Here is a 22504-nt window from a genome sequence, read left to right as displayed (position 1 = left end):
TGTGTTATTCATTTCGTTATACATATCCCCACCATAAAGGATAGAGTAGGGATTAATCCCCGCTCCACACGGCAGCACTGCATAAAACGTGTGACACGAGCATAGGACAAGTCAGTCGTAACCCGCTCTTCAAGAAGTGACAATTTGTGCGTTTGATCCATCATAATGGCTAGTCAACTTATCGACTGTTCGACTTTTTTCGTGGACGATAATATTTTTATAAATATAGGTCTAGATCCGGATTTTTTGTTAAATTGTGTTGTATGTATTACAAGTAACATGCAATGTGTAAAAATGAGTGTGGACTTATATGAATCGCTTAATGTATTACTTAAAGACATCAATTTTTCACTACCATCACATTTACTGTTAGAGGAGTTTAAATTGATGTCAATCGAAGAATGCAACGGCAACAACATACTGTCAATCAAATGTTTGCTTCAAGACCAGAATGTGCAGTTGACAAAAGGGAATGTTGCAAGGATCTTACAGTTAAGTGGTGCCATTGAAGAAGTTATCCAGATGAAAACAATGTACACACGGCCCACTGCATTGGATCAGGCATGTAAGATTTCAATGTTTCTCGGAAAGGAAATGCCGTTATCTAAAGATACAGCCATAACCGATGTTGAAGATTATTTGAACCGCATCGAAGTTAGGAAACTGAAAGAATGTATTCCAGTCGCAGGTACTTGCTTAATAGCAGATTTGAAAATCAAAGCACTCAAACAATTAGCAAGAGGCTGGTTATCTTATTCGGCAAAAATTGAGGTAATACAAACATATTTTTGCATATTATTTTATACTAAACAAAAACATTTTTTTTTTTTTAGCCTGAAGTCAGCAGACCTAAGACAAGAGCATTCGTAGCACGTGAAAGGGAAATAGCAAGCCGTAGATTGAGTTTTGGAAAATAATTAATTATGTAATATTTTATTGTGACTTTGGTACATAAATAAAAAAAAAAAAAAAAAAAAATGTAATATTTTAAACTCACATTTTTATTGTGGCTTTGGTCGATGATAATAAAAAACAACTTGATGTTTAAAAAAAAGTATTTTTATTTACAAACTATTTACAATTTCCTTACATCACCATTAAAAGGGTTATAAGTTATAATTTGATCGTGTAAAATGAGACAATAAGCTGCAGTCTTCGCTGGAATGGCTTTGCCTGTTTCGAACTCGATGCGTAAATCAACAGTCGACGATTTTACGTTGTCGTTTTGTCGTGATAAATCTACGACTATGATTGGTACGTATTGTTCAAAAATGGTTTTTGACAGTAGAGGCTCACTATATTCTCTATCGTAGTATGATTTTTGGAAATCTGTATATGCTTTATATAAAATGGCCGTAACGTTGTTTGTGAAATCTGAACGGAAATCTTCGTATGGATACACTTCAGAATTTAGATGTATTTTAAGGTTTTTCAGGTAACAGTGATCGAATCGTCCAGACGGATTAAATAAATTATTTTTTCGATCTGTTTGAAAGCCAATTAATGCAAATCTGGGTTTCTCGAGCAAACTGCTCGATTTAACCGTCCACGAATGAGAAGTGTTCTGAGGGAGAACCGGATATTCGCACAAGTCCCAATTTCTGAACGCACACGAGAGTTGTTTACGAGAGTCTAATACTTTTAATAGTTTTATTTTTTCTTTGTCACTCACCCTGATAACCGGCATCTTCCAAATAATTTTACTCAGCTCAATCACTACTTTTTTGAGTTTTTCTTTATTGTCATTCGCAGTGGTCTCGGAAACGTACAACGCATCAGAGTCCGTAGACGATCTGTTTAAAATGATTTGTTGGTTGCAGTTGAGTAGTATTTTTTTATAATCTTCACAAAATCCTAACAAGTGTTTGAGCGGGATACAACCAGCAAATTTGTTATTTAACGTGAAATTTTTATTTTCACTGACATTCATTTCTACGTCCCAAGCAGCATTTTTTAGATTGTTCAATTCATTCGGTGTGTGTGAGCAAAACCCTTTAAGACTCGATGATATTCCAGGAGATTTTAATTTTTGTATTTCAACACCGTTAATTTCATACCGGATTTCAGAAAACAAAAACGCCAAACCATTATTTGTAAAATTAATTTCGTTCGCATTAATTTCGTTCGAATATGATGCAATATCTGCTGGTATATTTAATTTACCTTCAATATAGAGATAGCTCTCGCAGGGGAGAGTGTAAGCGTCCATATTTTGAATGGATATTCTAATTTCGTCGTTATTGGATAAAGCTGTTGAAGAATAGGGGAGGAAAGAGTGGTACTGCATTTGAGTTATTTTGCATTCATCTTCATATCCGCCGGCCACGTCCAAATACATGTCATCCATGATTATAGAACTTTTAAAGACCGTAGAAATGATAGATTGTTCTTTGTTAGTTTCTTTACAATCGGCGTACGTCTCGACGTATTAATCTTGTTAGTAGAACTGTAGCGACTCTTGATAGCATTTCTTTTTATATAGCTGTTGAACTTAATAGCCATTTTAATGTTTAATTTGTATACGAACTGTGATTGGCTCCCCTCTTAAATTGATCAAATTATTATCTTGATCTCTTAGTACTATATTCACTTTACTTATAGACGAAGAATTAAGCCGGTAGAAAACTAGATGTTTTGGGACTTCTATGATTTTATGTCCAGGCGGCGAAGAAGGGAAAAACTCGTGTATAGTCTGGCTCGGTATACCATTACTGAATGAACCAGAAATTAGATTGCAATCTATTTTTATACAGTTAACTTTCATTATGTTGACTATCCGTTCAGATTCGTGTAGTGTCTTGGCGGAATAAACTTTATTCTCAAACCCTAATATTTTCGATATATTATGTTCAATAGTGAAATCAACATCATGACTACAAGTCATCGAGCATTTCAATGTGCTACCATCGGCTTTGAGTTGAAACAAAGTAACATGATTCGGTAATAGTTTTTGAATCATCGACTCCAAGTTAATTATTTCGTACGATCCCGTAGGTATAGTCACAGTCACACATTTTCCGAGTGAATCGTGAAAACCTATTGTATTGCAATCCGGTTCTACGTTTGGTATAGAATTATGTGTTTGCAGGCTTAAAAGGCACAGCTGAGAGGTATTTTGTACTTCTAACGGCGGGAAAATATCACAAGACATTTCGCTGGAATTACCGTTTAATGTTATCGTGTACATGATAAAAATTTCAAACACAAATGACCACAATTATATGTGTTATAACGTTGATGCCTAGTGTAATTATATTGTATTTTACATCCGCTGAGGTACGATTGTAGTTCCAGTGGTGGTGGTAGATTTCCAAAACTGTCGTAATATTCTACTTGTTTTCCGATTTTCTTATACGCTACCCAATGAGTTCCGGTACTTTTTTCAACGTCCAAATTGATAACAGCCGATTCTTTATGCTTAGGACGTTTAGGTAACCTATCTCTGGAAAACACTCCGATGAAATGAGGTATTTTCATTATGTGCGCGTGTTTTATAATTTCATAATCGTACAAAGCTCTTTTGGGTAACGTAGTAATTAGTTTTTTTTCCTTTTTACGGTTTTCTTCACAGATTTATGAACTCCCTTTCTTTTATACGAACTACCTCCTTGTGAAGAGAGATATAGTCCTTTACCTTTCTCGATCTTATACGAGCCACCTTTATTAGGGGCGAGGTATAAACCTCTGCCCAAATGTGTAGGTTCATTTCTATTGAATTCGCTAACGGTCTTTACGACGTTAGCAATACCCCCCGTCAGCGCTCCGAGTGCGGATAAACCGGCAAAAATTGGTATCAGTGGTAACATTCCTCCAGTTTTCGGTAAAGGTATAACACGAGGTACCCGAGCTTTCTTGCTGTTTTTAAGAAATATTTTTTTAGCTGCCACAAAACATTTTTTTGTTAATTTCATCATGTTTTTTTCTTTCATATTTTTTTTTAATACATTTTTAGCTGCCTTGACTGCTGCGTTGAATCCACATCCAGCACCCATTTTTCGTTTTGCCTTCATGCCAGTAGTGACCAACCACGCTGCTGCCTTTTCTTTTAAATTAGAGTCTTTTGACTTGAATCTATTCCAAGCCTGGTTTTCTAATATATAATCTGCTTTTTGACGATCAGTCAAAGAGTTGCTGTGATCATAAGCGATATCGTGTTCTTTACACAACGAGTCTAGGGGGTTGATACCTTTATCGCCGCGATCTAATCGTTTTTTCAATTTTGTACCTGGGCCGCAGTACTGATAACCTAAAATTATGAGTCGATTATATTGAATGTTATGTGTGTTGTATGGTTTATAATTACCCGGTAAATGAAGTTCAAATGGTAATTTGTTTATAAGAGTGTTCACGATACCTCCGCCTTTATTCTTGTTGTTTCTTCGAACGGGTGACATCGTGTAATGATTAGATTACAGAGATTACCCAAGTATTTATAATGAAGTTTGTAGATCAAGAAATAAAACTCACAGTGGAAAATGTCGACCCGCCTACGAGTCTCCAATCGAGGCATGGGAAGCTTTTACCGAATACTTGTCGTGCTTTAGTTGTCGGGCCTTCCGGATGCGGCAAGACAAATTTGATTTATGCTTTATTGACTAACATCAATGGTATACGTTTTCACAACGTTTATATATATTCGAAAACACTCGATCAACCTAAATATAAAATGCTTTGTGAAATTTTAAAAGATGTAGAGGGCGTTCAGTTATTCACTTTTCACGAAAACGACGAGGTTATCCCACCAGAAAAAGCATTACCAGATTCTGTTTTTATATTTGACGATATTTTATGTGAAAATCAAAATATCGTACGTTCTTACTACACGCGTTGTAGACACAACAATATCGACGTGTTCTATCTAGCACAATCATTCGCTCGCATACCCAAACAACTTATTCGAGATAATAGCAACATGATTATATTATTCAAGCAAGACGAGACTAATTTAAAACACGTTTATATGGAACACTGTTCGGGTGATATGAACTATTCTGAATTTAAAGAGTTTTGTACTTTGTGTTGGAGTAGGGGGAGATTTAATTTCGTCGTGATAAGTAAAGACTGTGAACGTGACAACGGACGGTATCGACACGGTTTCGACACATTTGTCGTTGTATAAAACAATGTAGTTCATTCTCAACCATGGAAGACAGAAGTGCAGTGTTGAACGAATTAGTTATTGCCAAGAAAAACATTAAACGTAAATTTGAAGCATTGAAAAGAGGTGAAGCTGATATTCAATCTTATGTAACGCAAACATTTAAACCAATAATCGAACCGTTGAACAAATTACAAAATTCCGAAGCCGGTAATAATGAAATTATAGCTGAAGGTACCCCATATATAGCATCCGATAGCCAGTCTGAAATTTTTCGTACATTAGAAGAAGAGGAAAAAGATAAAATATATGGTCCAAAAAAATATTCTAATGGAAAAAGCAAGTTAGGTCAAGAAGAAGTAAAATTCAAAAACAACGCAATAATTATCAAAGATACGTCTTATCAGCTAACGCCTGGACTTGTTGAGTTATTATGTTTCAGATATCCAATGCAATATACTGATAATGATTTAAATACATATAAAGAAATACTAATACAAACTTCAGCACATTTGACACAGGACGGTGCAAAAATTAAGAAAGGTGGTACAAAATATACACAAATTATTCGCAAGCTATTTCCATCGGGAATGGGAGTGAAATTACAAACACATGATTTAGTATATTGGAATGACCCAAATGAGCTGGTTGATAGGTTGCGACTTCTTTTAGCCTCTCAATCTGCTGGAAACACTGGGGTTTCAAACGAAATATTATCTATTTTTGAAGAACTGTACGAATCTGGTATAACAAGGAAAATACCAAATGTATAAACGCAACATAGCTATCGAACTTCACAGACCGGCTAGGAAAAATTATACGAGGCGAAGAGTAAATGTGTATGGAAAAAACGATTTGTGGCAGGCTGACTTGGTCGAGATGATTCCACTTTCAAAGAAAAACAAAGGATATAATTATATTCTCTGTGTGATTGATTGTTTTACGAAATTCGCCTGGGCCGTACCATTGAAAACAAAAACAGGGTGTGAAGTGACCAAATCCATGTCTACAATACTTGTAGATAGGTCGCCCAAACTGTTGCAGGTAGATAATGGCAAAGAATTTTATAATTCAAAGTTTGACATGTTAATGACTAAGCATAATATAAAAAAGTATAGCACATATTCCACGACAAAAGCCTGTTTTGTGGAAAGGTTTAATCGAACTTTAAAAACAAACATGTATAGAGAATTTACTGCTCTGGGTTCACAAGAATGGATATCAATTTTACCTGACCTAATCAATAATTACAACAATGCGAAACACAGAACGATTGGGATGACACCATTGCAGGCAGACGAAAATCCTTCACTAGTTACTTTGAAACAACGTACAATCACTAATAGAAAAGTAAAATTTCATGTCGGCGATAAAGTTCGAATAAGCATTCACAAAGGAGTTTTCACAAAAGGGTATTTACCCAATTGGTCAACAGAAATATTTACAATAGTAAAAATAAATAAAACAATACCACCAACTTATCAGTTACACGATTATAATGATGGCCCAATAGCCGGCTGTTTTTACACCGAAGAATTATCTAAAACCAATTATCCAAATGATTATTTAATTGAAAAAATTGTACGAAAGAAGGGGGACCAGATATATGTCAAGTGGGTGGGATTTGCCAATTCCCATAATTCATGGATACATAAGGACGATGTTAAAAAATAGTTTCAGTGGTTGTTCAGAAGTCAATCCGTTCGGTACAACGAATTATTATTATTTAAAAAATTCCATTTTATGTCACACCATGTCGTCGGCTATCTTGGACGTTCAGTGCATTCTCGGAGTCAACAACAAGTACTTTATCAAAGAAATGTCTATAGTAGATACTGAAACATGGTCCAACCAACACTGGATATTTAAACATACATCTTTAAAACAAGATGCAAAAAGTCGAAGCGTAAACAGTTGGCTGAAGCGTTTATATCACGGTTTAACGTTGGAATATGGTGATGTAGAGTATGGAGAAATACAGAAAATATTTCAATCGTTAAAATTCGATAGAATTTACGTTAAGGGCTCTCAAAAACAACAGATTATCAACGAGTTTATGCCACATGCCACAGTATTCAACTTTGAAAATTTGGAATGTCCACGGATTTGTCAATTGAACGGAGAAACACTACCATGCTGTATTTTTCATAAGGATTTCAATCCAAAACAATGTACATTGTATAAAGTATTTGCATTAAAAAAATGGTATGTTAATAATTTTTAAGATTATAATTTTTTTTTTCTACATTGTAAAATTACACTATATATATATATATATATTATATACATATTTTCAATTGATTAAAATTGCAAGTTTATAAATAAAGAAAAAAAATATATAATGAAGACTCCGTGTTTTTATTTGTTGTAGGCTCTCCATCATATTGAGTAAAACATATAATTAAATTATTATTTAATGATATATATTATATAGCTCAAGTCACTCGATTCTGTAATGACCATGAGCTAATGTGTTAATTCCATCTTCGAGCACATACCGTTTGTCGTCATAAGAATTCAGTGCTAGCTTTTTAGATAAGATAGTATGGATTCTATGTTTATATGATCGTATAGAATACATTTCTCTGAATGGATCTTGACCGATTTCATTAAACAGGCATTTCTTATGGTCTTCTAACGTCAAGTTATTTTTAATTACATGTTTTTTGACACCCTTGGCTTTGATTGTCTCTAAACCAGACACTGAAAAGGCATACGATTTAGCTCTAAGAGCTACAAACTCATCAATGAATTCCCCTTCAACTTCATCGGTGAACATCCCGGGAACCTTTTTTCTTTCTTCTCGATAGCATGGGTGATGTTTTGGTAAATTCGACGTGTCCATGCGATGTAATATATCGGGATTGGATGCGAGGTCATTGTAATAATCGTTTGTTACAACATCATATACGAATGAGTCTGAAAAAATTAATAATGTAATTGAATATTTAGTATTTATATACAAAGAATAAAAATACCTGTGTCCATGTACATTAAAGAAATATTATTCTTGTAATGTTTTTTCATGACATTATAATGGAAGTCGTACATTAGAGTTTTTGAAATATCTAATATAGCCATCCCGCATGCAATAGGTTTGTCAAATGTTATTTCCATGTTCTTCAGGTGTACTGCACACAAATTTTCACTATATATTGTGACGTCCTTAAACGTAGGTTTGTTAACAAGTTTTTGCATCCTCAAGGCGTCAGTGACGAGTTCAATTTTTTTGCGATTGCGTTTAGATTCCATCGTTTTTCCAAATATCTGTAAAAATAAATAAATAAATCATTACATATTAATAATAATAATAATAATTAGTTCTATCTTAACTTACGGCATTATTCATATGCTTAAAAAAATTTTCCTCGAATTTATTTTTTGCATTTTTTCTCATTTCTGTGTTCTTATCTATATACGGTGCAAGCCAAGCAGTTTGATTAAATTGTACGACTCTGTGTACCTTATCCACTACTAGTCCCGCCGAAATTGACTGTTTGAGTGCCATATAATGAACAACATAATGTTTCTTGACGTGGAACGTCGCAAATAATTTTGTAACATTGCTGCCATCAGGTTTTGTTCTTTCCGGTAAATAAGGTAAATCATTGTGCTCATCGTGCAAAGTATCGGGATATGACACATCAACATCGTAGATCAAACCCATATTTGAATTTTCATCCAGTTGTTCTAACAATGATAACGCCGAATTAACGTCGCCTTCATACCATTTAAAATTATTTAAAGGTAATTTTTTCTTCATAGACCACCCGTACAAATTGCATGCATCAATGTATATAATGTAATTATGTTCTTTATTGGAATCGTAACTGGTTGCGTCAGGATGATTAGCCTTTGAATATCGTTTGCTAGCCTGCGTCATTCCACCCCTGATTCCTTTCTCCACCGCGAGCAACATCGTATAATCAGATATTAACTCAATCTCGACTTTAGTATGTTTTAACATACATGCAAAAGAAAACCCAGGGGCAGTGTAATAATAAGCCGGGTCGAGGCCGTAAATTTTAAAACATAAATTTCTAAAATTTTGAAACACATCTGCCAGTATGAGGGTGTCAATTTTTAAATACAAGTCACTGTATTCACCCAGATTTTTACACTTAAATTTATCCCATACTTTAAGTGCATGTTCATAATCTTCGTCTGGAATGTGCTCATCCTGAAGCGAGGAATAAAATGTATGTTTGGCCGGAAGAGATGTTTCGTTTAGTTTGCCCCAATCGCTCAAATATTCATAAGGAAAACAACCTTTTCGCGTTGTTAATGGTAATTCATCTTTTGTGAATACTTTCGACGTTTCATTAAATTTGTCTTGACCTGCCGCAACTAAATCATTTGCCAAGCTGGACAAACTCGAGCTCATAAACCTCAACGAATCTATAAATCTAATACTAAACCGGTTATTAATATGTTTTGTGAATGAAATATACTTCTCCTCGCTGTTGGGGATGACTGAAATTTTTTTATTGTCAAACCAAAGTTGTCGAACGATAAAATGTGCATCGTAATTTGATAAATTATGAAACACGCATGCCACAAAGTCCGGACGCTTCAGTTTAAGGTTGCACGAACTGCACAATGTACACCTAAACTTCCCAGTTAAGTGACAATGATCTTCAACTTTAGTGACATCGTTTAAAACAAACGATTTATCGCACACCTGACATTTTGTTGCTTTAGAGTGTTTTAAAATGTCTTCCGCTGTCATCTTAATACTTATATTTGTACATAAAAGCATATCAATTCGATTTGCAATTTCGGTTACATCTTTCACGAATCGCAGAGCTATCGAATCGTAACTCGTATTTTCATTTCCTCTATAAACAATAGGTTTCCTAGGTATTTTAAATTTTTTCAACAGCGCTTCAGGAACGTTATTTGATACTACATGTATACAATAACTCATACAATTATGGTTTTGAATAAGCTTAGTGTTAGGACCTGTATTAGCATTATTTTTTTCTAGTATACTTTCAAAATCAGCGAATATTATGAACGGGTGGAACTGAGTATGTTCCACTTTATCAAACTTGACTTTTGTGTTAGGTGTTGGCATAATCGGCGAAATTGATTCATGATCCCCGCAGAATTGCTTGTGGTAACGCAGGCCCTCAATAGCGGTTTTTGCTGGTGTGTTGTTAAATTTAGATAAACATCTTTTGCAATACTCCGAATAATGTTTGTTTGACGTCATTTGATTATTAATAAGTCTCGAAAAATTGGTTATCAAACAGAAGTGATGTTTCGTGTTATTAGATATTAATAGCAAATCGTAGTGGTTATCTTTTTCCGTAGATGTTTTAAGGGGATATACGATAGTCATATCAGGTTTATTTGATGCATGTTTGTTCTGTATTGTTCGGGATCCGTTTTTTAATCCGTAAACATTAACTGAAACTGTCGGATTGAATTTTTCAAATTGTTTCTTTATGTCTTTATAGTTTACCGGATAAATTAAATGAGAAAAATCGTAGAGGTTTTCGAGATCGTCGTAATGTTTTCCTACTCTATGAGCAATGTGTTGATTGACATGTCTAGATAGAATTGAATATTTGAAACACATGTCATCGCTGTTTTGACAATTAATCACACACTTTTTTAATTTTATGTCATTCGGAAGTTGTATGTATGACGACCCTCTTAACGGAATATATTTATAGACACCTACTAGCAGCCCATCAATAGATTTAAGTGTAAGTCCACTGCCTTTTGACTTATACACTTCCTGTTCCTCCAGTAATTTATTATAATCTTGTTCTATTTGTTTGTGAATATCATTAGCCAGAAAAAATTCTTTTGCCGCAGTTTTGAAAGCCCTGTTTTCATCAGATTCGGGAATTTTAGGATTGTGGTATGTCGCTTCCAATTTCAGGTTGTATTTTATTTCGCCGTCAAAACTGTTAATTAACTGGATTAAATGTGGTTTAGTGTTATTTAAAAATGTTTTATAATTTAATAATTGGGTGTCGAAATTTTTTGTATAATATTCTCTGCATATATCGTTTAAAGAAGAATTGATTAAATTAAAACCGCCTTGTAAAACTTCTAATAATCTACGACGTTTTGTTCTTATATTGTAGGTCGATGTTTCGGAATTATTAACTACATAAAAAAAAAAAAAAAAATATATAAGTATAATATTAAAACTAAAAAGTTATAACTATAAATACCATCGTATCTGGATTGTTCAGGCACTGGACGCTTATGATTTCGCCTGGGTGTACCTAAAATAATTAATTGAATAAACGGGTCATATAACTAAAGATAATATTATACATACATACATTGGTTCGAGGAGCCAGGTGGTATATCCTCGACGTAAATATTATCAGATATTTCAATCATTCTAGACCGATCTGAAAAAACAAACAAATAAATATTGTCATAAAATTATAATATGTATCGTACTTTCAAATAAGCCACTTTTTTCGGCCCTGTCCAACGCTTCAAGACATACATCATCGTTGCCGTCATCAAACCCGTTGTTATCATCTATGTTAAAAATTTTAATTTAGTATAAGATCAAAACATTTGATATAATATACATACTTTCACTCAATCCATTTTTTTCGGTCTCATCTAACACTGCAATACAAAAATCGTCATCATCTTCAAAGGTTGTATCATCTGTAAAATATAAATTATGTAAATTATTTAACTATAAATATGTATATAAATCATACTTGTAGTTGTAGCTGAAGTTGTAATTGGCTGTGCATTACTTGTAGCTGTAGTTGTAATAGTCTGTGCATTACTGTTTAAAATACCTAAAATGGAACAATACTGTTATTTCAAACGCGAATTAAATACTACTATCATGTACGTAGGGTTGTATATACTAAACCCCTTTTAACGCTCGGATAGCATATTTTATTATACGAGTATTAATTTATTAAGTGAAAAATAAAAATCAGTGTTATATGGTTGGAATATAGCGCGCGAGCGCGCGCACACACACACACGCTCGCGAGCGGTTGAAAATAATATAAGCATAGTGATAAAAATAATATTTTCACCGATAGAATCCTAATATTGTATAAAATTTACTCACCGTGAATACTTTTCATGTGTCGTTGGAGAGAATCGTTTCTAGTAAAATTATTTAGACAAATAGTACACGTAAATTGTTTAGTACTACTATGGTACTTTATATGCCTGAACAAAGCATCTTTCCGCGAGAAAACAGAAACACATTGATCACATTTAAACATTTTGAATTATTATTTCAATAAACACACCAGAGCGATATCACTGTGAAAACAGTACTAAATCAGTGATACTGTACAATACCCGTATATAACGAAGAGAGAGAAAAAAAAAAATATGTCAGCATTCTCGTATTACCAGAAAAAAAAAAAAAAAAAAAAAAATGCTTAATAGTGTTTTAATTTTTCATGAAACGTAATAGGTACTTATTATAAATCTCAGTGTAGCCTTGTCTCTCAGAATTGGTGCTTATAACCTCCAGTGTTTCATAATGTCTAATCAACTTATTGACTGTTCAACCTTTTTCTTGGATGACAACGTGTTTTTAAATATAGGGATCGATCCAGCCTCTTTAATGAATTGTGTTGTTCATATTAACGTAAATTCTCAACGCGTGAAAATGAGTACCGAATTTTTTGAATCGCTTATACCTGTTCTCGAGAAGAAAACGTTCATGGAGTCAAAGTATCTTCGTTCAGACGAAAACAAGGTCGTGTCGGTAGTCAAATGCCGTGTATCCAACTATTTTTCAATTAAATGCATACTCGATGACCAGTGTATTCAGCTGAGTGAAGAAAATGTATCTCGTTTATTGCACATAAAGGACAACATACAAGAAGTAATTAATACAAAAATAAATGAAATACGGGGTAAAGTATTACTACAGGCATGTGAAATTTGTGGAGCTCTCGGAACTTTAATGCCAATACCCAAGAATACCAAATTAGATGTATTGACAGACTATTTGCTGCACATCGATCCGGCGACAATCAGTGACGCTATACCAACAAGAAAGCCGTGTTTTGTAGCCCAACTGACACTTAATGCAACTGAACAGCTGGCAAGGGGATGGTTAAGAGCATCAGCCTTACCGGAGTAGTTTTATCCTGATGTCTACAGACCAAAGGCAATCATATCAAAAGAGAAATATAAATCAAGCCGTAGATTAAGTTTTTTTTTTTTTTTTAACTTGTATTATATAATATTTGAAAAAATAAAAAAATTCATTAAAATATCATTTATTATTACAAATCTTCATCCGATGATATGTTTGGAGAAAACACTTCTGACATTTCTTCGTCGTCACTACTATAAATAATTTAGATGTTAGAAAAAAAAAAAAATATTATAATAATATAAAACTCACGAAATAAAAAAATGTTGTTGTTGTGTATTTTCTGTTTGGGCATTAGCGTCGGCTATAATCTGCTCTATCATCCAGAAAACATGGTCTAAATCGATTGGTGGTGGCGGTATGATTGGTTCAATACTAAACATCAAATATGGTTAATGAAATAATAGTTATAATAATAACAATGATAATATTAAACTTACGGCTGAAATAAGAAAGGAATATTGAATTCATTTTGAGGACGATTGCGACGATCGAATCTTAGTGTATTTATGAAAAAATTTAAAAATATCACTTTGAAATTAAACATCTTTTAATAACACAAAACCTTTTTAGTACAAATTACGACTTATACTGATTTAATAAGATAATGTTTCATTATTTTTAATTCATATTGAAATGGGAGGGATTTTAAGTGTTGGATATTAAAAAAAAAAAAATGATAGCAGCTTCTTTGTCTACATGGTGAACGTGTCGAATTGCAATTTTGAGTGTGTGAAAACATCTCGGTGGCATACTGTCACCCACACAAAGTCACAAATGCCTGCACACAATGCCGGCATGGACTTTGTGTCACCCACACACACACACACACACACACACACACACACACACACACACACCCACCCACACACACACCCCGTGTAATAAAATAATGTAGACAAACATGGTCACTACAGTCATGTTAATCGAATCCACGGTACTGAGTATATGCATCATTTGCGTTCATCGTGAATACTTTTCATGTGCCTAATAATTTTTTATACACATTAAAAAATTTCAACGTTTCCAAGATTTTTTTTAAAATGTCGTACAACAGTCAAGCATCCGATTTTAAACACACCTAACGTTTCAGCGGGCTTCATTGACTTTTTAGCGAATGGAGAGTTTGATGAAATGGCAAGTTTATTTATACATACGATATTATATATCTATATAAATCTATGTATATTTTTTAGCTATCAAATACACCGAGACGTGTGTTTTATGAACATTTATTAAGCCAGGAAGACAATATTTCTGTTGCCGAAGTTAGTATGACAAAATATTATTGTAGTACTTACCAACTTTATATTATGCTGTTTTAGGTTAGAAACGACGCTAGGCATAAATCTGACGATTCTGTTGGCCAACAACAAACAAACGGTATTATGTTCATTTTATTATTGTTTTATGCATTGAGTATACAAAATATGTACTATTATCATAGATAAACAAAATGATATCGACTTTTGGGGCTGTGAAGAGGCTGATGATATTTGTCTTGAAGCACTGGAAAGATTTGTCTGGGGTGAAGAATACGCAAATGATGAAAAATTACTACTAAAAGCTTGTATTGAATCTAATACCTAACACCTATTATATATTAATTGTTAAATAAAAAATTCATTATAATAAAAAAACTATACATATATATATAACATGATTTATTAATCTATCAATTTTACATTAGAAAAATATATTATATTATATATTTTTGTAACCTTTTGCCTTAAACAAATATTGTACCTTTTCTTTCTCAAAAAAAAAAAAATAAATAAAAAATAAAAAATATATACGTATTTATAAATCTTCGTCGGATGACGGCGGCACCTATGGCGGGGCAGGGAGCGGTGGGATGTGGTGGCGGTGGGATGTGGTGGTGGTTTGATGTGGTGGCGGGGCGGGGAGCGGTGTACCGACGGCGGCACCTAAGGCTGGGCAAGGAGCGGTGGGATGTGGTGGCGGTGGGATGTGGTGGCGGTGGGATGTGGTGGCGGTGGCGGTGGCGGTGGCGGTGGCGGTGGCGGTGGCGGTGGCGGTGGCGGTGGCGGTGGGGGTGGCGGTGGCGGTGGTGGTGGTGGCGGTGGCGGTGGTTCCAGTAGTGGCTTTTTTACCCTACTTACTTCAAACACTACCTATGTATCGGTTTGAAATGTAACAATAATAATATTACTATCGTTGGAAAAAAGTGATCTCAATGACGAAACAAAACGCTTAATGACCAGATTGTTGAAAATGAATACATCTAATTGCAATATACTTAAACAAAACGATGAGATCCTCGCTGATTAAAATATAACATTATAAACGTCGTGTTGATCTTCAGATTGTTGTAATCGTGACGGGAAACAAAAACCAGACTGTTACAATATGATGCTGTTCATAGGCGCACATAGGGTGTGAATTTAGGGGGTGCTGAAATGATTTATAGTACACAGACCCGTGGGGAGCGAAGCCCCCCCACTACACCGCCCTAATACTATAATAATTGCATTGCAATAATTATAAATTTTATTAAAAATAAAAATAAATATTTTGTAATTATATTACAAGTTATAATAACATGTAATCATTAATTATTAATGTTAGACAAGATTTAATTTTCTGTTTGATATTGCAAATGTTTGCAATATAATTTCCCCCTCTATTTTATTGGTAAGATCACTCTCAATGCTAAGCGTAGATAGCTTGGTAAATCTTTCTATCTTTCTTGGCCCATATTGGTGCGTAACCAGTTTTTCAATCTACGTATAGCTGAGAAGGAGCGTTCACATGTTGACGAAGAAATTGGAATTGTTATTCCCAAAAGCTTACAGACATTTGGAAACGAACTTTTATAACATCAATTTTTCATGCCTTCATATATAAAGCTGGCTGGTAGACTATTCATTAAAACCATCATTTCTGCTGATAAACTAACTGTTGATATTTTCAAAATCCGAATCATAAAAATTCAAGATCATATAAAAGCTCTAGCAGAGAATTTCCATAGTTCACTCCAAAAATCAACTAGCTCAATACACTTCAACTTATACATACGTCCACCGCCTCAAAGACGACTAAAACGCGGTCGCCCGCACGATCTTATTCGATAATGCTATTAAATAACTAGTCACTACTGTAATTATCGCTCTTAATTGTAATTGTAAATACTTATATCATGTTAAAATTAGTCAAAAAAAATTATATTATTTATCCATAGATGTAGATAGCCTTATAGGCTAGGAATAATGTCTTATTATAAAATAAAAAAAAAGATATTTTCAAAATATCTTGATATACATAAACAGATTTATATAATAATATTTCAAAAGATATGACTATGTAATAAACATTTTAAATAGTTTATGCGGTGCTAATTTTAAACCTGGGAGTGCTAAGCACCCCCAAGCACCCCCCTATGTGTGCCTATGATGCTGTTAAGCACCAACGACACCAGCGAAACTCTTTATCCTCTTATAACAGACGTAGATGATGGCAGGTTCATCGTTCACGGTCATCAAACACGCTGAGGAGTTCAAATTAGTGAAGGTGACGTACTCAAATCAAGTAGTATTTGGGTACCTCAAACTGGTGCCGACCAGCAGGTCAACAAACACGAATTCATGTGTTGGTAAGCGCTGGACATGCAGTTCCAGGTGGCCATATACGAGTTGGTCAACATGTATAAACAACTGTAAAATTACATATTTGACGTACAACCCGGTGTTGCCGGATTAAAATTACCGACTTTCATACAATCACAAAGAACCAGTACCAAACGTATTGGGTTCAGTTGTTGACATCTAATCACGTGGTCTAGAATAGGATGACCGGTTTCCATGATTTCGTTCAGGGGCTGTAACTCGATTGCGCCCGTCTTACCTTTTTATATGCAAAAAACGTAACACAATTGCGCCCAGCAAATTAGCACGATTGTTTCTGTTTTACCCTTTTACCTACAAAAAACGCAACACGATTGCGCTCCGTGAAATATATATCTTTGCCCAATACATTTTTTTTAAATACAGTCGAAGAGGTTAACTCAAAGTTGAAGTTATCTAAGTTCGACAGGTTTAAAAATTGTCCTTCCCAATTTTACAGGCTTATAACTGACAACAAAAATAAATTGTTGGCTTGGTTAAAAATTGTTTCTTAAACATTTTTTTTTACAATATGTCCAAAATAACTCAATACAATTACGAAAAAGTACGAATTACATTTATTTTGAGACGTTGTTTCTTATGGCACAATGTGAACGGAGGGACCGGGTGCATGTAAACTCCACTGATTGCGACCTTTTTAGACCTTTCTTTATGTAAATTCCGCCAGTACGTTTATTTTACCTGAAAATAAAATGTAAACTCCACCGTTATGTTTTTTCATAGCAGCATCAAGTCAAGTTTTCCAATTTTTTTTTTCAATAAGTAATAAATATATTTTAATAATAAATTCCTAATTAAAATAACAAATTGTTTAAAAAATAAATATAAATGGCATTTTTAAGGTAATTTTTAGAGCATATTTGTATGGTTTTGAGTACATTTAAATCCGGGCCCTAATTATTATAATATATCTATTGTATTTAAATACAATAATTTAAAAAAAAAAAATCAAATAGAATTAATAGAAAAATATATAATTATTAACATTACGTAAGTAATACGTACCTACATAATTTATGTACAGATTTATTATTTATATATATTATATTCAGATACTTATATCTTTTTTTACACAATATTAAAATAAATAATATAATAATAGTTGAATATCTAATATGGAATTTACGTGCTTTCAGGTCAAAACGTATCGGTGAAATTTACATGCTATAATTCCAACCCTAAAATCGACTACCTGTAAATCGGTAGAGTTTAGAATCGCCCGAGGGACCCTAGCCCAGAAAAACCGTGTGTAACGAAAATAAAAGCGTTAGTCGCTATCTCTCTTACTCTTTACCGCTTTCTATATACTTCTGTCCCTCTCACTCTATGGCCGACTATGTTGAGTAAATTGTTATTATATATCACCACATCGTCGCTGATAAAACACACACAATAGAAAAAATGTCAGGTTGCAGGTAGCTGGAAATCCTAGATAATATTATTGTTATAATAAATTATTAAAGTATTACAAATGAAACCGTTTATAACTTTCATGACTGTGTTGACGAATCCGGATTTTTCAGTTGTGATATTTTTTCGCGTTGTTTTGTTTCATCTCATCGGGCTCCGGTGTTATTGACCTTTCCTCCGTGGTGCGTGTTGTGTTGGACAATTTTTCTCAGTGTGTGTTAAGTTTTCGCGATCGTTTAGAGACAACATATCATGCAACGATGGTGTCGACGATAAACGAATGCAGTCGGCCGTAGTGTAGTTGTATTTCTCATTCGGTGTACTTATTTATATTATTATATTATTCCATCGTACGAGTACTACAAAAACTGCAGAGTGTAACGACGGTGAGAGATCAAAAAATACATATTATAATGGAAATCGATCCAACGAAATTGGTGACTGAAGATTGTGTACAACCATCTATGAGCACGTAGGTATAGAAATTTAGGTGATAGGTTGACAAAGTGCAACAACTATTTACTGCTGTATGTGTATAATTGATTTAAAACTATCGTTAAATTTAATCTTCTTTAATTCGTCATATTTTAGTGGAACAAAATAACTTTAAAAACACCGGCTCAATATCAAAAAGAGTACCGTCAACGACTAAAAACACAAAAACAAATAAATAACCCAAGGTGTGCATTTAGCTCACTGTTTATATATGTTGATTTAAAATTGAACATTTATGTACATTGCAATACATATGAATATGAAATTAATACTTTTAAAATCCATTTTAGTCAAAAAAAAAAAAAAAAAAGAAGAAGAGGAATAGGGAAAAAAATAAAATCTTAAAAAAAATGTACAGCGTCAAAAGAACATCGGCAACGTGAAAAAAGCACAAACAAATCACAGGAGAGGAGTGTATATACACTATATGAAAGAGTATCGCCACAAATTTTTATGTTCTCAGTTTGAGGAAAGTTTTAAACTGGAGTTTTGTTACAAACTGAAAATGTGTAAGAAATTTTTTTATAATTTTTTTAGTTATTTTTTTTTTTTGTTTTACTTCAGATCTAAAAAAACAGAAATTGGACAATATATCGGATAAGCCACGAGAAGAAATCATCACGACTGATAATTTAAAGTTTCTGGAGAATTTTCAATTAACAATAATACGGTGCTTTATGTATTTAATTATTTTGAAAAATTTGTCTTCAGATTATATATTATTAGAAATAAACTGATAACAATGAAATTTATAATTTTTTTGTTTAGATCACAGCGCAGTATTCAAAATTTATTTGTTACACCATACAAGCAATCTCCCGAGTGTGCAATGCCGGACTTCATTTCGAACAGTTCGACTGAAATTAATCTTTAACCTATAAGACTGCCAAAGAAACTACGTTTCTGACAGCACTTGACTTTTTTTTTAATATTTTATAATATTATATGATATTATATGGCCACATTAGTGTGCACTACTAATATACATATAAATTTTAAAATTATGTATAATATGTCCAAATCTGTATAAAAGAACCCAATAGAATTACAAATTACAATTTTATGGCACAAAATTGTGATCCCATTGCTTTTAAATATTCCATATAGCAAAATTTTCCTGTGTATTAGTTTTAAGAGTATCACGTAAGTTAAATAATTAAAATTTGGATTCTTCCAGTGATTTTGGAATTGTTGGCAATTTTTTTTATGGAAATCGTACCTACTTTTCCTCCATAACTTAGTATCGGAATGAACGATATGTAAATCATTTTCAGTGCTACGTAATTCTTGTTGAATTATTTTATTTGGTCTCGTAAATAAGTCGTTTTCACATTTTCTTTTGATGCGGGAATTTACTATTTGTTACCTAACGATATATTTTATAATGATGTTATTCTTTGTAGTAGGGAATGAGGCACGCCCTTCGCCCAATGTACTTAGGTACATCGCAATAGCCCTACCCTGACCTTCATTGGTTGGGGTAGTCTGGTCCTCCAGGTTGGGGGTTGATCGTAGGGCTAACAACCCTACATTATAAAACAAAACAACGTTAAGATACCACAAAACAAGCCTTGGAATTGGAACAAAACTGGACAACGATTGGAAACGGAAACGAGCATCAAACTTGGAACGTTAGAACGCTTAATAAAACTGGGGAATTAGTGTATGCTGAACGCCATTAAAAATTATAACATCTCTTTATTAGCCCTACAAGAAATGAGGTGGGCTGGAGAAAGAAGTCTCAAAAAGGATGACAAAACTGTTTTTTATAGCGGAAATAGGGATGGAAAATTCGAAAACGGAGTGGGATTTGTAATAAGTGGGAATATATTACCATATGTTAAAGATTTCCAGGCGATAAATGAGCGTATGTGCTACATACGGATAACTGGATGCATATTTGATCTTGTAATAATAAATTGTTACGCATCAACTGAAGACAAGGGAGATGATATCAAAGAAGATTTTTATGAAGATCTTGACAGGATATGTGATATAACATCTAATGATTCTGTTAAAATAGTCCTTGGGGATTTCAATGCGAAAATAGGCAAGGTCATATAGACCAACGATTGGCAGAGATAGTCTCCATGACACAAGCAATGACAATGGCACCCGCCTAATTAATTTCTGTATGACATGGAATAGTCGTAAGTAGTACATATTTCCCTAGAAAGGATATCCATAAACAGACATGGGTAGCCCCAAACCAAGTGGTAAAAAATCAAAAAGATCATATAATGATTCAAAATTGATACAAAGGATGTATACAAAACATCAGAACCTATAGGGGTGCCGATGCAGATTTTGATCATTATATAGTCATTGCAAAATATGACAAGACTATCGGTGCATTGGAGAGAAAATAAAGGAAAGCTATCAGAAAAATTTTGTATTGAAAAGTTTTCGGAAGAACGTGTCTTGAAAGAATTCGCTCATACAACGCACCATGAAATTATAAGGCTAAATAATGAAAATAATGATGAGAATGTAGAACATATATGGAAAAAATAAGGACGACAGTGATAAATAGTGTAAAAAACTGCCTATGAGTAAGAAAAAATAGTAAAAAGAAAAACTGGTTTAATGAAAAATGCAAAGAAACTGTAAACAGAAGAAATAAATTGAGAGAAATAGCGCTAAGAAACCCAACAGATGAAAATTTAGAACGATACAAAGCGAGCAAAATAGAAACTAACAAAACGCTCAGGAAAGAAAAAAAGACAAGAAGAAAAGAGAAATATTGAAGAAATGGAAAATAACAGATTCAACTCCAAGAAATTCTTCACCCATAGTAAAGATATCAAACAGGGATATAAACAGTAGATTAGGATGGTAAGAAATCAGACGGGAGACTTACTAACAAATGAAAAGGATATAGCATAAGAATTTAAAAACTACTATAAAATGTTGCTTAATAAAACAGCTTCCAGACCATCTAATGCGACCTACATACAATATAGCACGGCGGATCCATGTGTTAGTAATCCCTCGAGACTCGAAATCAACTGGAGTATAAATAAACTTAAGAATAATAAGGCCCCAGGAGAAAGCAATGTAGTAGCAAAATTATTAAAAAATAGTGGGGAAACTCTGAAAAACGAAATATGGAAAATGATCTATCTTATTTAGGAAAAAGAAATAGTTCCTGAAGAGTGGAATTTGTCGATATTATGCCCATTGTTTAAAAAAGGAGACGTACTGGACACAAAAATCTATAGAGGAATTTCTTTATTGGATACGTGCTATAAGGTATTATCAATAATTCTCTTAAACGGATAACCCCATACGCTGAGGAGATTTTAGGACGGTACCAATGTGGATTTAGAAAAGGAAAGTCAACTACAGATCAAATATTTATCTTGAAACAAGTAATGGAGAAACATTATGAATTCGACAAAGACCTATACATGGTATTGTCTACTATAAACAGGCGTACGATAGTATAAACAGGGAAGAGTTATGTAACACATTGATCCACTTCGGTATACCGAAAAAATATGTTAATATGTTAAAACTGTGCAATAACAAATCAAAACGCAAAGTGAAATTTCTGTGAGAACTATCATCAGCCTTTGAAGTAAAATCGGGCCTACGGCAAGGAGATGCTTTATCCCCAACTCTATTCAATTTAGGTCTCGAAAGGGTGATTCGAGAAATAAATCATGGTCATCAAGTTGAGGTGGTAAATAAAGAAATAATATTGGCGTACGCAGATGATATCGTTATTTTAGG

At 33.5% G+C, this 22504-nt stretch overlaps 4 protein-coding genes and 2 pseudogenes across 4 annotated transcripts; 2 read left to right on the top strand and 4 right to left on the bottom strand.

The window, feature by feature from the left end:
• Positions 1-2: 2 nt before the first annotated feature.
• LOC149060588 (uncharacterized) lies at positions 3-963 on the top strand. Its single transcript, XM_089216394.1, has 2 exons — positions 3-771; positions 834-963. The coding sequence occupies exons 1-2, from the start codon at positions 166-168 to the stop codon at positions 915-917; spliced, it is 690 nt and encodes a 229-aa protein (XP_089072520.1). The 5' UTR covers positions 3-165; the 3' UTR covers positions 918-963.
• A 112-nt stretch (positions 964-1075) lies between these two features.
• Positions 1076-2347, bottom strand: LOC149060587 (uncharacterized). Its single transcript, XM_089229705.1, has one exon. The coding sequence runs from the start codon at positions 2345-2347 to the stop codon at positions 1076-1078; it is 1272 nt and encodes a 423-aa protein (XP_089085831.1).
• A 575-nt stretch (positions 2348-2922) lies between these two features.
• Positions 2923-5882, bottom strand: LOC149060586 (uncharacterized). The gene is made up of 2 exons (XM_089216393.1): positions 4304-5882; positions 2923-4246 (listed from the first exon to the last, which is right to left on the bottom strand). The coding sequence occupies exons 1-2, from the start codon at positions 4392-4394 to the stop codon at positions 3537-3539; spliced, it is 801 nt and encodes a 266-aa protein (XP_089072519.1). The 5' UTR covers positions 4395-5882; the 3' UTR covers positions 2923-3536.
• A 1629-nt stretch (positions 5883-7511) lies between these two features.
• LOC149060585 (uncharacterized) lies at positions 7512-9885 on the bottom strand (annotated as a pseudogene).
• Positions 9886-9927: 42 nt separating this feature from the next.
• LOC149060584 (uncharacterized) lies at positions 9928-12468 on the bottom strand. The gene is made up of 8 exons (XM_089229686.1): positions 12171-12468; positions 11803-11886; positions 11669-11746; positions 11528-11611; positions 11404-11475; positions 11290-11343; positions 10008-11221; positions 9928-9936 (listed from the first exon to the last, which is right to left on the bottom strand). The coding sequence occupies exons 1-8, from the start codon at positions 12328-12330 to the stop codon at positions 9928-9930; spliced, it is 1755 nt and encodes a 584-aa protein (XP_089085812.1). The 5' UTR covers positions 12331-12468.
• A 1795-nt stretch (positions 12469-14263) lies between these two features.
• Positions 14264-14810, top strand: LOC149060583 (uncharacterized; annotated as a pseudogene).
• Positions 14811-22504: the final 7694 nt, after the last annotated feature.

Source organism: Diuraphis noxia, unplaced genomic scaffold (assembly GCF_037042655.1).
Source record: "Diuraphis noxia isolate RWA-SAM2 unplaced genomic scaffold, SU_Dnox_SAM2 contig0001, whole genome shotgun sequence".
NCBI classification, from domain to species: domain Eukaryota; kingdom Metazoa; phylum Arthropoda; class Insecta; order Hemiptera; family Aphididae; genus Diuraphis; species Diuraphis noxia.
Note: the sequence above shows the minus strand (reverse complement) of the source record. Positions and strands in the feature narration are given on the sequence as shown.